The 14,135-nt window shown below is 42.2% G+C and overlaps 1 protein-coding gene across 1 annotated transcript in view; it reads left to right on the top strand.

Annotated features, from left to right (window-relative positions):
* Positions 1-14,135, top strand: part of atp1a2a (ATPase Na+/K+ transporting subunit alpha 2a) — a 71,468-nt gene that overhangs the window by 49,276 nt on the left and 8,057 nt on the right. Inside the window, 6 exon segments of the mRNA XM_083990968.1 lie at positions 1,359-1,468; positions 2,825-3,000; positions 5,987-6,123; positions 10,530-10,680; positions 11,521-11,689; positions 13,038-13,192. Of these exon segments, the coding sequence (XP_083847094.1) occupies positions 1,359-1,468; positions 2,825-3,000; positions 5,987-6,123; positions 10,530-10,680; positions 11,521-11,689; positions 13,038-13,192 (898 nt within the window).

The following is a 14,135-nucleotide window of genomic DNA, read 5'->3' on the forward strand; positions in this document are numbered from 1 at the left end:
ATATGTATTAATCAAAAAGTAGTCCTCGACAAAATTCTCTATTTACTCCTGTTAGAGTAATATTTTCTGAAACTTGACAGAACCCAGCTGTTTGGGAAATGATTTTAATGGGCTTGGGGCCACAGAGAAAGTAAGGATGTCGGTGTATTGAGAGACACGGCAACACTTTGTTTTGGTCTTTTCATGGGATTTTTCTTGAAATGAGAAAAAGATAAAATACCAGCGGCTTTATCCTTCAAAGGTCCCATATTATATAAAGTGAGATTCCCATGCCTTTATTGATTATAAAGCAGGTCTAGGTTCTACACTGATACTGTGAAAGTATCGAGTCCTAGTCCACAGAGAGATGTACACAGCCTGCACTCACAAACTGAGCCTTATAAAGATCTGTCAGGACTTGTGTAACTTTGTGATGTCACAACAAAGCAGTCGCTGCTTGCTCTAAGCCCCGCCCAACATGGGCCACCATGATACCTTGCAGGATGCATGTTTTTGAGTGTTTTATTAATCTGAAATCCACCAATTTTTTATTTAATCACTCAGAAAACAGTCGGCCAATCAGTGCAGAATCTCAGAGCCTCCTCTCCTCTGATTGGCTGACCTGTAGTTACCAGAGAGGAGATGTAAAACTACAGTCACTGACTACATTCAGATGGTTTTTGGTTCTCAAAAGCACAAATATCTTCTAATGGATCAACACTTGAAATAAAACAATGTGAAAGTGTCAAATGTGGGACTTGTGGGAGTTGTACAGGGTGAAGAGGGGTGAAGTCCTGAAGTGAGCAATTTTCAATTTTGCTTCTTTTAAATAAGGATATCTCTGTGCCTGAACGGGGACACTCTCATGCCCTCTCGTGATTTTGGCCACAGTGCCACATTATGCCACGCATTTAATCTGACTTCTGGTCAGCCCTGAGCCGAGCGCTCCTCTGCCGAGCTCAGTTCCCACCAAGTGCCCCTCTGTGTGAAAACTCTGCATGCACAAACAGCCCACACTCCCACTAACCTGCTGTGGACGAGGTGCCCTTTCTCACTTTGCTCATCAGGGAAATTGTGTGGCCAATGTTGCAAAATAGAGTTAACCTTTAGGTTGGTATAAATATTCAACATACACTTAATGCAGAGCAAATTATACCTTATATTGAATTCATTAGAATGGCGTTGATTGTGTTAAGAATAGTCATGCGAACACAAACAATTATAGAAAACCGTGGATGTTGTTTTTTTGTCATAGTTTACCCACCCTGTGTTTTTACCTCATGATTATGTCTGTTATTTTTCAGCATTTGCAGATTATTGCTGTTGCTGTGTAATAAACAACAGAGGCAGTAAAAGCATTGTTGGTAAATGTTTTACAGGTGCAGCACCATTATGATGCACGGCCAGGAGCATCCACTCGATGAAAACTGGAGAGATGCTTTCCAGAATGCCTACATGGAGCTGGGAGGACTGGGAGAGAGGGTGCTCGGTATGTTTTGGTGCAGCCAACCAACTATTATGATCTTTTTTCTGTTTTTTTGGAGCAGTATCAGGGAGGTGCAGTTGAACACAAAATGTATCTTTTATTATCTTTTCAGTTAACAGGCTTGGTTAGCTAAAAGTGTGGAGTGCTTCTATACTGGAAGACTTTGCAGTGTTATCTATAATTTAAAGGTCCCGTATTGTATAAAGTGAGATTTCCAAGCCTGATTATAAAGAAAGCATAGTTTCCATATTAGGCTCAGAGCAATGCTCTCTTCTGATTGGACACTGACCTGTTGTCACTAGAGCCTCAGAGAGAAGATCGGTGAGATAATTTTGGTCTTCTCATATTAGTTAAAGCTTAAAATAATGTGCAGGAAAAGTGTGAAATATGAGACTTTCAAATAGAAAAACTTGGAGCTGAAATTACAAAAATGATCAGAGCTTCTGGTTTTTCTGAGGTGTGAATTTTGTATGTGGTGTTGTGTGGATTATCAGGTGCTAATGGGCTCGTAATATGTTTCAGGTCAAGCTCTGCACTGAACTCTGAAATAATTTGTACATGAAATAACATTTTCCCATCCTAAAAATGCAAAAGACACATTTTTGGGCAAAAAGTCATTACCTGAAGTTCAACTGAAGCGTTCAGCATCCAGACTGTGTAAATGTCATCATTGTGACAACCGAGTGGAGGGGGGGAAAAAAGTTACCTGGCATCTTTTTAAAAAGTGCCATAGGTAACAATTATGTGCTATCATCATTTTGTTAGAGTAGGTGTCACTTTCTCACACAGTGAAATGTGGATTGGTGCCATTTTGGGGAGTGAAACTCCTGAAATCATGTAAATTATTAAATCACAGTTATGCCCTGGGTGATGATGATGGTCGGCTGTTTCATGACAAGGAGAGGCTCCGCCACTTTTATTACCGAGACTGGTTTTTCATCAGAGGCGTTTTTATTTGGCTTTGCTCTATAGGGATTCTGCAGATACATATTTTAAAGGGCTGTGGATCATGAATTAATAAAAATGGCTGATTCAATTTGTATTTCAGACCTGCAAACTCCAAATATACATCTAAAATTAAAAGTGATTTGTATGCATAGTGTAAAGTAAAGGATCACTGCAGCCAGGGACAATGTATTTTTCTGCCCTCAGACCTCTTTTGTATATTTTTTATATATATATATATTTGTATAAAGACATAGAGCATCTTTAATGTTGGATGTTTTGGACTTTAAACATCCTTAGTGTCATGAAAAATAGTCTTTTGAAGTGGCTCATAAATTTGTTGTTGTTGCTGCTGTCTGCTCTCTTGAGTCACTTATGAACGATCACCGCATCGATCCCTCCTCTCTCTTGCAGGCTTCTGCCACGTGAATCTGTCTTCATCCCAGTTCCCTCGAGGGTTCACCTTCGACTGCGACGACATGAACTTTCCCACCGAGCAGCTCTGCTTCCTGGGTCTCATCTCCATGATTGATCCGCCGCGTGCCGCTGTGCCTGACGCAGTGGGTAAATGCCGCTCTGCTGGTATCAAGGTAATTGGTTCCACAGAATTCAACCTTCATTGTAGTTCCTGAAAAGCCTTTCCTGGGGCTTAATTTATCAGGCTTTGTAGAGAGAAGATTTGCATGTAAAATGTCTTTTCAAATCACAAAACGGACAAGCAGCAGCTTCAAGGTACACTGATGGATGATAATCGATAGATAAATGAAGACGTGTTGCTTAGAGGATAACAACTTCACTATGTACACTCTTGGAAAATGAATGCACAAAAGGTGTAAAGCCCTAAAATCTTATCTATTTTCATCATCAAGAATAAATTTAATTATGTGATGAGAAAATTAACAGTTGGGAAATTGTAAAAAGGAAATTCAATTTTTGAAGTAAAACCAAAAAGTTGGTGATAACGAATGAACTTCTTCTGCTCCAACACCGACTCTATGAAAGGATCCATTTAGTTAAATGAAGATTCAGTCAATTCATTATATGTTAATCAACTGCAAATACACACACACAGCAGATGTTTTGTCAGGAAAGTAATAAGCCAGGCTGTGGCGAGGTTAAAAAACTACCAGCAGAGATGAAATTGGATAATGAAGAGAATGAGGCTTTCTAATTTCAGGAAGAATCACTACAAATATGGGAAAACAGGATTTTTTAGCACATTTAATTTCAGGTACAGTAGCTGTCGTACCGTGCTTCCTTTGAAAATCATTTCTGAAAGACACATTGTAATTGGCTCATAGAACAAACTGGAGGCAGAAGTGAGTCACGATGTTACCACTGGTTAAGTGAAAAAAATAAAATTGTTCAGGAGTTCAGGCTTTAAAAAAGGCAAGGAAACTGATCACATGTGTGATAAAATGCTAAAATAACAAAGTTTTTTAAACAGATTTAGTTTTGTTCAGCTCTGTTTTGACTGTAAGTGTAAACTATTACCTATAAAGCATGCCTTATCTTCTTTTTATATACACTCTACTATAGAAACACTCCTCCTATCACTATTTTAGTTAGAGCAAGCAAAACAGTTGAACAGTATATAATCTATATTACAGTAGGCTGAGACCTAGCAAGCAAAAAATTAATTTAATGCCAAATACACCTGGATATACAATACATTATTGCTCTGAGTAAGATAATTTAAAGGGATAGTTCAACATTTTGGCAAATTGGCCCATTGCCATAATCCCTATAGTTTTAGGAGTAGGTTTGTTACCTTTAATTGTCGGTGCAAGCTATTTTTAGAACGGCGGAGCAGAGCCGCGAGCAGGCAATAGGATTTCTTGGTTTCCCTCATCAAACTCATCAAATACACAATCCAACAACTCCAAAACGCTCTGGTGGACAAGTTGTGACCTGCACATTCACCACGCTATGAGATAATAACAACACGTTACGAGACAGAGTTGTTTTAGAGGTAAATTCATGCAAAACCGCTGATGCACGTTCCTGTCAGGGGCAGTTTTTCATCAAGCAGTCTCTGTATTTCCCTCTAAAACAACTCTGTCTGGTAACATTCTGTTGTTATCTCATAGCGTGGTGAATGTGCAGGTCACAACTTGTCCACCAGAGTGTTTTGGAGTTGTTGGATTGTGTATTTGATGAGTTTGATGAGGGAAACCAAGAAGCCTCTAAAAACAGCTTGCACCGACAATTCAAGGTAACGAACCTACTGCTAAGACTATAGCGATTATGGAAATGGGCCAATTTGCCAAAATGTTGAACTATCCCTTTAAACTTTAGGATGGATCCTGAACACTTTTAGCCAAACGTGGAGATGTGACGTCAACATGAATGTTAGAATATTCTTCCATGTAGATGATATCATCATAGCTGCGATGAGATACGTGAACATGCTTTATATAACTGCCAAATGGTGTCACGCACTGTCAGCACGTTGCCTGAGTGAGCTGGTCTGGATACAATACAGTTGTGCACAGTATGTATGTACAGTATGTACTCACATACACATCTGTACAGATCCAGTGTATTCAGCCTGAGCTCAGGTTGAAGGGTTAATGGGTGAAGCAGGAACATTTCAGCTCAAAGTGCATCCTTGCTCCATGGCATCACTCCAAAAGGCTTTAGTGTTATATAGAATATAGTGCTCTATTTTTTTTTTTTATTGCTCCTTCATTCAGTCTTCAAGTCCTGCTATATGCTGTTGTCATGGTGGTAGGGGGGCTTTCAGAAAAACATATGACTCATTGCTTTGCTTTTACATAAAATGTTTTCAAATAAATGATTTGTGTAGAGCTGTAAACCTGAACCGTGGACGCTCTGTGCTCATCTGACTGTCTGTGTGTCACAAACATGTTTCACAAATGCCACAGATATTGGTGTAACCCTTTTTCTGTTGAAGGTTTTATTCCTTCATCTCTGGCCATAGAAATAGAAAAGGTTAGATTTTGTCCGCTGTGTGATTTTGATGAAATTGACAGTGAAGTCTGTTATAGTCTAGGGTTTTTTTGTTTTTTTGTCACTTACTGTATGATATGAAAAGTAAAAATGTGCCTCTGCCAGTTCCTTGTATTAGGATTAATAAAATAAACTTAACATATGTCAGCAGAGCTCCATCAGAACATGAAGCAGCTTGAAGATCACACTGAGACTAATCACTAAAACGCAGTTTAACTCTGTGGAATGAAACATGGAAATATGCTGCCTGAAACCGGTCATATGACTCACTCATAAGCCTTTGCAGGTGCTCTGGGTGCCTGTTGCCCCAAGTTACCACTTTGTTTTTTGGATTCGAGTTCATTATTTTTCCTGTGAGACCACCACCACCACACACACACACACACACTGTGTTATCTCTGGAGATGATCCGCCGCTAACTCTTCTCCAGTGTAACTACAGTACACAACATATTCAGACTGACTTATCGACCCTAAAGCTCCAAACTGCGCTGTAGCTCAAGCACGCCGTGACACATGATATACAGATGAGATATAGTGGGGGATAATAATGTGATGAGATGACGTCTTGTGATTTATGGGACTTCTCTGTCGGTCCGGTCAGGTGATCATGGTGACCGGGGACCACCCGATCACAGCCAAGGCCATCGCCAAAGGTGTGGGCATCATCTCTGAGGGCAACGAGACGGTCGAAGACATCGCTGAGAGGCTGAACATCCCCCTGAGCCAAGTTAACCCCAGGTGTGTGTGTGTGTGTGTGTGTGTGTGTGGGTGTGTGTGGGTGTGTGTCAGGCTCTGTGCTCAGGCTTTTAAGACTGACTTTTCCTGTGACTAAAAGCATGAGAGCCATGACAGGCCGCCTGGATGTGTGAGTCTGGTTGAAGAAATCGTTTTTTAAGCACACTTTGGGAACTAAACTGAGACGATGTAGAAGTCACATGGTTCCGTACTTACACTTAGTAGATGATCCGAGTGTGCAAGCGCGTTCATATCGACAAGGACAGCAACATATAGTATGTGGATGGTGCACTTAAAGGGATACTTCACCCAAAATAGATAATTTACCAGTTTTCTACTCACCGTCATGCCAAGGAAGGGTTTTGAGAACTTTCAGAGTCATCAAACGCTGTAGGAGTTCCAGGGGGGTCCGGCTGGCAACGGGTTTTCATATAATGGCGGCGGATAGAGTCCAAAACACACACTATGAAACATCCAGATACCTCCATACTGCTCGTCTGTACTGACCCAAGTGTCCTGAAGCCGCCACATGGAAAAGTTGATAGGAAAACTTAATGTGATCTCTGTTTTTATCCTTGTTGTAGCAGTAGCTCCCAGTGGCTCTGTTGATGTTTGCGCTCATGTGCGAGATTTGCCGCAAGATGTTCGTTCGTCGTTGTAAACCATTGGATGTTTGATGTAAACACAGAAGAACATCTGGCAGCAAACCTAGTGGGAGCTACTGCTACAACAAGGATAAAAACAGAGATCACATTAAGTTTTTCCCAACAACTTTTTCATGTGGCGGCTTCAGGACACTTGGGTCAGTACAGACGAGCAGTATGGAGGTATCTGGATGTTTCATAGTGTGTGTTTAGGACGATTCAAAAGTGAACTCTATCCGCTGCCATTATATGAAAACCTGTTGCCAGCCGTTTTGATGACTCTGAAAGTTCTCAAAAATTCGTGAATTATTGATTTTGGGTGAAGTATCCCTTTAAAACAGCCAAAAGGTTGTAAAATGAGTGATACTTCTCACCGTGGGCAGTCACCATCTTGCCTACAGTACGTAGAGGAACAGGAGTGACCACCAACTAAAAAACCTTTCAAACTTGTGAAATTTAAGACCATGGTTTTCCATTTTCCAAAGATACATGTTCAAGTGAAGTGAGCAAAGCAAACGACAACTGTGGTCACACAATGTATTTGTCACTTTTAGTGTGAAGGTGTCACCGCCACCGTGTTAAAATCCCTGCACTTGCACGCCGATGAGCGCAGAGCGAAGTGAACTACACAGAATAAGAAAAGACCACGATTCATCAGTTAATTATCAGTTTGCTCAGTCTCACATGTTGACAGTCAGTGGAGGTGTCTGTTGTCTTAAAGCTGAGCTAAGTGACAGACACGAGGCTGGTTGGTAGTGAGCTGCTCATCACACTCTCGGGGGGAAAAAATGAACAATTTCCTAAAATGTCAAACTATAGGACAAATCGCATTGTTGTTTACAACTACTTCCGGGTAGAAAACCAGCATTCGAACAATAGTGACGGACGAGAGTTTCGCTATATATATCTACTTTTTCATGTCACTATATCGCCGTTTAGACTAATCTGATGTTTGTAAAGTCTATAAAACCAATGATTAGACAAACATTACTATTTACGTGTGCACATTTTTGTAATTAGTCATGGTTATCAGAGATTAGCTGGGCTAACGGTTAGGCTACCTGTTTAACTTAACTTTAATAACTCAGTGACTCAATAAACGGTCCATGAAAAAATATTTTCTCCAGCGGATATCTTAGTTACAACATGACTGAGCTAACTGGAGTAGTTTCATGTCGTGTCCGACAACGGGAGGGTTTTAACAGCTGACGTCCTGATGTTAGCTTAGCTACCGCCGTTAGCTTAGCTACCGCCGTCAGCTGTCCCTGTCAGCTGCAGCCACTGATGCTTTCTACACACCGTGATTCCCCCCAACTGAATAAATACAACACATAGCAACACAAAACACACACACAGAAGTAGTAATGTTTCTTCAATCATTTTATATTTGTCTAAACAGTGATACGGCGTGAAAAATATGATATATATAGCTAAACTCTCGTTCGTTACTATTGATCTCATTCAAATTACGTGCTGGTTTTCTACCCGGAAGTAGAATGTAAACAACAAGGCGATTCGGTCTATTCCTAACCCTCTTGTTGTCCTCCTGAGTCAAAGAAGGGAGGACGAAGGAAAGGAAGGAAGGAAGGACGAAGGGAAAGAAGGAAGGAAGGCAGGAAGGCAGGAAGGAAGGAAGGAAGGAAGGAAGGAAGGAAGGAAGGAAGGAAGGAAGGAAGGGAGGAAGGAAAAAGGATTGTGGAAATAAGGAAGGGAAAAGGAAGGAAATAAAGATGGAAGGATCAAAAGAGGAAGGAAGAAGAAGTAAGGACGAAGGGAAAAAAGGAAGGAAGGAAGAGAAAGAAGGAAGGAAGGAAGGACGAAGGGAAAGAAGGAAGGAAGGCAGGAAGCACGAAGGAAGGAAGGAAGGGAAAAAGGATTGTGGAAATAAGGAAGGGAAAAGGAAGGAAATAAAGATGGAAGGATCAAAAGAGGAAGGAAGAAGAAGTAAGGACGAAGGGAAAAAAGGAAGGAAGGAAGGGAAAGAAGAAAGGAAGGAAGGAAGGACGAAGGGAAAGAAGGAAGGAAGGCAGGAAGGAAGGAAGGAAGGAAGGAAGGAAGGAAGGAAGGAAGGAAGGAAGGAAGGAAGGAAGGAAGGAAGGAAGGAAAAAGGATTGTGGAAATAAGGAAGGGAAAAGGAAGGAAATAAAGATGGAAGGATCAAAAGAGGAAGGAAGAAGAAGTAAGGACAAAGGGAAAAAAGGAAGGAAGGAAGAGAAAGAAGAAAGGAAGGAAGGAAGGACGAAGGGAAAGAAGGAAGGAAGGCAGGAAGCACGAAGGAAGGAAGGAAGGGAAAAAGGATTGTGGAAATAAGGAAGGGAAAAGGAAGGAAATAAAGATGGAAGGATCAAAAGAGGAAGGAAGAAGAAGTAAGGACGAAGGGAAAAAAGGAAGGAAGGAAGGGAAAGAAGAAAGGAAGGAAGGAAGGACGAAGGGAAAGAAGGAAGGAAGGCAGGAAGGAAGGAAGGAAAAAGGATTGTGGAAATAAGGAAGGGAAAAGGAAGGAAATAAAGATGGAAGGATCAAAAGAGGAAGGAAGAAGAAGTAAGGACGAAGGGAAAAAAGGAAGGAAGGAAGAGAAAGAAGAAAGGAAGGAAGGAAGGACGAAGGGAAAGAAGGAAGGAAGGCAGGAAGCACGAAGGAAGGAAGGAAGGGAAAAAGGATTGTGGAAATAAGGAAGGGAAAAGGAAGGAAATAAAGATGGAAGGATCAAAAGAGGAAGGAAGAAGAAGTAAGGACGAAGGGAAAAAAGGAAGGAAGGAAGGGAAAGAAGAAAGGAAGGAAGGAAGGACGAAGGGAAAGAAGGAAGGAAGGAAGGAAGGAAGGAAGGAAAAAGGATTGTGGAAATAAGGAAGGGAAAAGGAAGGAAATAAAGATGGAAGGATCAAAAGAGGAAGGAAGAAGAAGTAAGGACGAAGGGAAAAAAGGAAGGAAGGAAGAGAAAGAAGAAAGGAAGGAAGGAAGGACGAAGGGAAAGAAGGAAGGAAGGCAGGAAGCACGAAGGAAGGAAGGAAGGAAGGAAGGAAGGAAGGAAGGAAGGAAGGAAGGAAGAAGGGAAAGAAGGAAGGAAGGCAGGAAGAACAAAGGAAGGAAGCACAAAGGAAGGAAGGAAGGAAGGAAGGAAGGAAGGAAGGAAGGAAGGAAGGAAGGAAGGAAGGAAGGAAGGAAGGAAGAAGGGAAAGAAGGAAGGAAGGCAGGAAGCACGAAGGAAGGAAGGAAGGAAGGGAAAAAGGATTGTGGAAATAAGGAAGGGAAAAGGAAGGAAATAAAGATGGAAGGATCAAAAGAGGAAGGAAGAAGAAGTAAGGACGAAGTGAAAAAAGGAAGGAAGGAAGGAAGGAAAGAAAAAGGGAAGGAAGGAACAGATTAGGTCAAGGATGGGCAAAGGGAAAGATGTGAGGAAGGAAGGAAGGAAGGAAGGAAGGAAGGAAGGAAGGAAGGAAGGAAGGAAGGAAGGAATGGAAGGAAGGAATGGAAAAAGGGATTGTGGAACGAAGGAAGGGAGAAAGGAAGGAAAGACGGAAGGATGGAGGAATGGAACAGATTGGGTCAATTTGACCCAGAAGGACGACAGGAGGGTTAGACGGAGTGTATTTCAAACATGGTGTGTGTTTGAGTATGAACTTAAGGTTGAAAACAATAAAATGTCAGTAACCTCCTTTGCATAATTGTCTGCAGTACAACAGACTCCTTACTGTTTGTTTTTGTGTGTGTGTGTCTGTGTGTGTGTGTGTCTGTGTTGTGTGTGTAATTTGTGTGTTTTCCCAGGGATGCCAAGGCTTGTGTGGTGCACGGCTCGGACCTAAAGGACATGAGCTCCGAGTACCTGGACGACCTGCTGAGGAACCACACTGAGATCGTGTTTGCTCGCACATCTCCTCAGCAGAAGCTCATCATTGTGGAGGGCTGCCAGAGACAGGTCAATGAACAGGAGTGTGTGGGAATGTGTGTGTGTGTGTGTGTTTGTTTGGGCCTCTTTTTTTTATATTGATGGTGTATAGCTGAATAGCACTGTGTGTGTGTGTGTGTGTTTTTAAACGGCTGAATGTAAGCATGTGTGTGTGTTTGTGATAAAGTCTGGATGAATGCTTGAATGCCTCTGTTTATGTCTAAGTGTGGAGGTATGGTTGAATACAGGTGTGTGAATCTCTGTGTGTGTATGTGTGTTTGTGTATGTGTGTGGTTGCTATTTAAATCTGAATACAGTTTTCTGTGTGTGTGTGTGTGTGTGTGTGTGTGTGTGTGTGTGTGTGTGTGTGTGTGTGTGTGTGTGTGTGTGTTTGTGTGTGTTGTGTGTGCATGCTATTTGTTAGTGCAGGTGGTTCAGTGGATGAATGCAGGTTTTAAATGTGTGCACATATGGTCGCCCATTTGTTAGTGTATGGCTAAACACAAGTGTGCGTGTGTGTAATAGAAAGTATAGTACGTATTAAACTCCTATATAAACCCATATATGTGCTTTAATATATGTGCTCAGCCTTTCTGTGTGTGAATGCACTTGCCAACATCCCCATATATTGAGGTCATGCAACAATTCACCCCGACTCTCTCACTCTGTGTGACTGAATGATTACAACTCTATTCCATTTTTCATTTAATCTCCCCAGAGCTGCTTTGAAAAGACATTATTAAGACAGAGGGGGCGGGCGGGGGGCCGGGGGGGGGGGGAGGAGAGGGAAATGGGGAGAGAAAAGCTTAAATCACGGTACTTATCTTCCTCTTCTTGACACTTTTTATTCACTGGTCCTTGTGGGTGCAGGGGGCGATCGTGGCTGTGACGGGCGACGGCGTGAACGATTCTCCGGCCTTGAAGAAAGCTGACATCGGCGTTGCCATGGGGATCGCCGGCTCTGATGTGTCCAAGCAGGCGGCTGACATGATCCTGCTGGACGACAACTTTGCCTCCATCGTCACCGGAGTGGAGGAGGGTGAGTGTGTGTGTGTGTGAGAGGAGGAGGAGGAGCTGCTGGTGGAGGGAGAGAGAGAGAAAGAAGGAAGGAAAGAAAAGAAAGAAAGAAAGACAGGTTGACAGAATAGAAGAATAAAACAAGGGACTGATGAGGTGAGAAGAAGCCGAGTTAGAGAGGAGAAAGAAAGTCAGAGAATGGGAGATTTAAAGAGTTTAAAATGTGAAACAATTCTGCCTGCAAGCTCCTTTTTCATGCAGCGAAAAAGACCAGAGATTATTTTTGAATATATACCTTAAATGTGAAGATGTGATATGAATATGATTATGGCACATCTTTATAGAGACTTAAAGGGATAGTTCAACATCTTGGCAAATTGGCCCATTGCCTTAATCCCTATAGTCATAGCAGAAGGTTTGTTACCTTTAATTGTCGGTGCAAGCTATTTTTAGAACGGCGGAGCAGAGCCGTGAGCCGCTCAGAGCTACGCTACGGAGGCTCATGGGATTTCTTGGTTTGCCTCATCAAACTCATCAAATACACAATCCAACAACTCCAAAACGCTCTGGTGGACAAGTTGTGACCTGCACATTCACCACGCTATGAGATAATAACACAACTTTACCAGACAGAGTTGTTTTGCATGAATTTACCTCTAAAACAACTCTGTCTGGTAACGTTGTGTTATTATCTCATAGCGTGGTGAATGTGCTCTGCTCCGCCGTTCTAAAAACAGCTTGCACTGACCAATGGGCCAATTTGCCAAAATGTTGAACTATCCCTTTAAATTGACCTAAAGGGAAAAACAGGTTTTAAACTGTAAAAAAAAAGACAGTGAGAAAGAAAGGAGACGGCACTAAGCAGGCTGCCTTATGTATTCTATTATTACTCCTTGGCCGTGAAAACGCTCCATCTCAGTTATGTACAGAAAAATGTATTTCAGAGGAAAATGTCACAGTGCCATGAGACTTTCAAGGCCGGCCTTCAGACACCTGAAAGACCAGCGCTTTACTTTTTATCACATATGTGAGTTAACACGGCTATTGAGGACTTGAGACCACAAGAGACTGGGTTTTAATCTAAATTAACGGTGGCTAATGTGGTCTGAGAAAATCCACGAGTATAGTCGATGTGCTGACGGAGCAGGGATTATTTTAAGTGATTAAAATGGAAAAATTAGACAAAAAAAAGGGAGAAGAGACGGTATTCCAGCTCTACTCTGGCGTTATGTAACCGGCACCCCATCCCAAAATCTACTCACATCGTATCTCTGTATTAATAATACATCAATATAAACGTCTTTCCCGGCTCCAGCTCTGAAGTGTGAGCTCCTTATCTTCTTCTTCTTCTTCTTCTTCCGTCGCTGCAGGTCGTCTCATCTTCGACAACCTGAAGAAGTCCATCGCTTACACGCTGACCAGCAACATCCCAGAGATCTCGCCCTTCCTGCTCTTCATCATCGCCAGCGTCCCCCTCCCTCTGGGAACGGTGACCATCCTCTGCATCGACCTCGGCACTGACATGGTGAGCAGCGAGCGGGGAGGGAGGTGGCAGTGACACTCAACTGCTTTAATTAGTCTCCTGATCTCTTTGTAGACCTGCTAACAATAGTTTTCCCTCCATTATCTCAATCGATACCTTTGATTAAGTTTCTAAAAAAGCGAGGACTTACTGGGCTGGCGGGCCTGCTCTCCTGTTTCCAGCTCATAATGTAATAATTTACTGAACACATTTTGGACGCTGCGTTGCTGTTGTTTGTGTTTCAAATAATGTGGTGTCTCTTCCAACACCTCTACACAACAACACCGTGCACATCCAATCTCTTTATGTGGTCGATTGTCTTCATTTATTTGTTGGTTTTAACATTGCGGAGCCTCTTCAGGAGCTCAAAATTCGAATTGTCTGCTAATTCTGCTCTGTGAAAGGACGCTCGTTATTAGCGTGTTGCATTGCTACGGGCACGCTAAAGGTGACATTAAGGTAAACGGTGTTAATATTGGTGTCAAATAAGAACGCCTGGAGGCACAAAGAATAAAAATGTTTGGTGTAATTATTCCTCTCTGTCGGCGGTGGGAGAGAAGAGATCGCTCTTGGCTCGCCGCCGACGTCCATTTGTTCAATCAGAACAAAGAGCGGGTGACGCTCACATACAGATTTACATTTCACAGCTCTACCGTTTTCAGATGCCAGTTTGCCTCCATTGTATTTCCAGCAGCAACAAAAAAGAGTTGCTGGCATGCTGCTCGCCTGAGGGGCGTAATCCATCATTTCAGAAGAAAGGAAGCACACGATGAATACATTCAAAAGGACTTGTTCACTTGTGTTCATTACTTTAACTTTAATTTTTCCTGCTCTCAGCCATCAGACATTAGCGTGCAGCTCAAACTACCTCTCCTACAACCCAGCGCGTCAAAAGCTAGGGGAGAAAAACATCATAAGTAATGAGGTACATGTCTCACAATGGCTT

The sequence above is a fragment of the Trachurus trachurus genome (assembly GCF_905171665.1).
Source record: "Trachurus trachurus genome assembly, chromosome: 17".
In the NCBI taxonomy this organism is placed as follows: domain Eukaryota; kingdom Metazoa; phylum Chordata; class Actinopteri; order Carangiformes; family Carangidae; genus Trachurus; species Trachurus trachurus.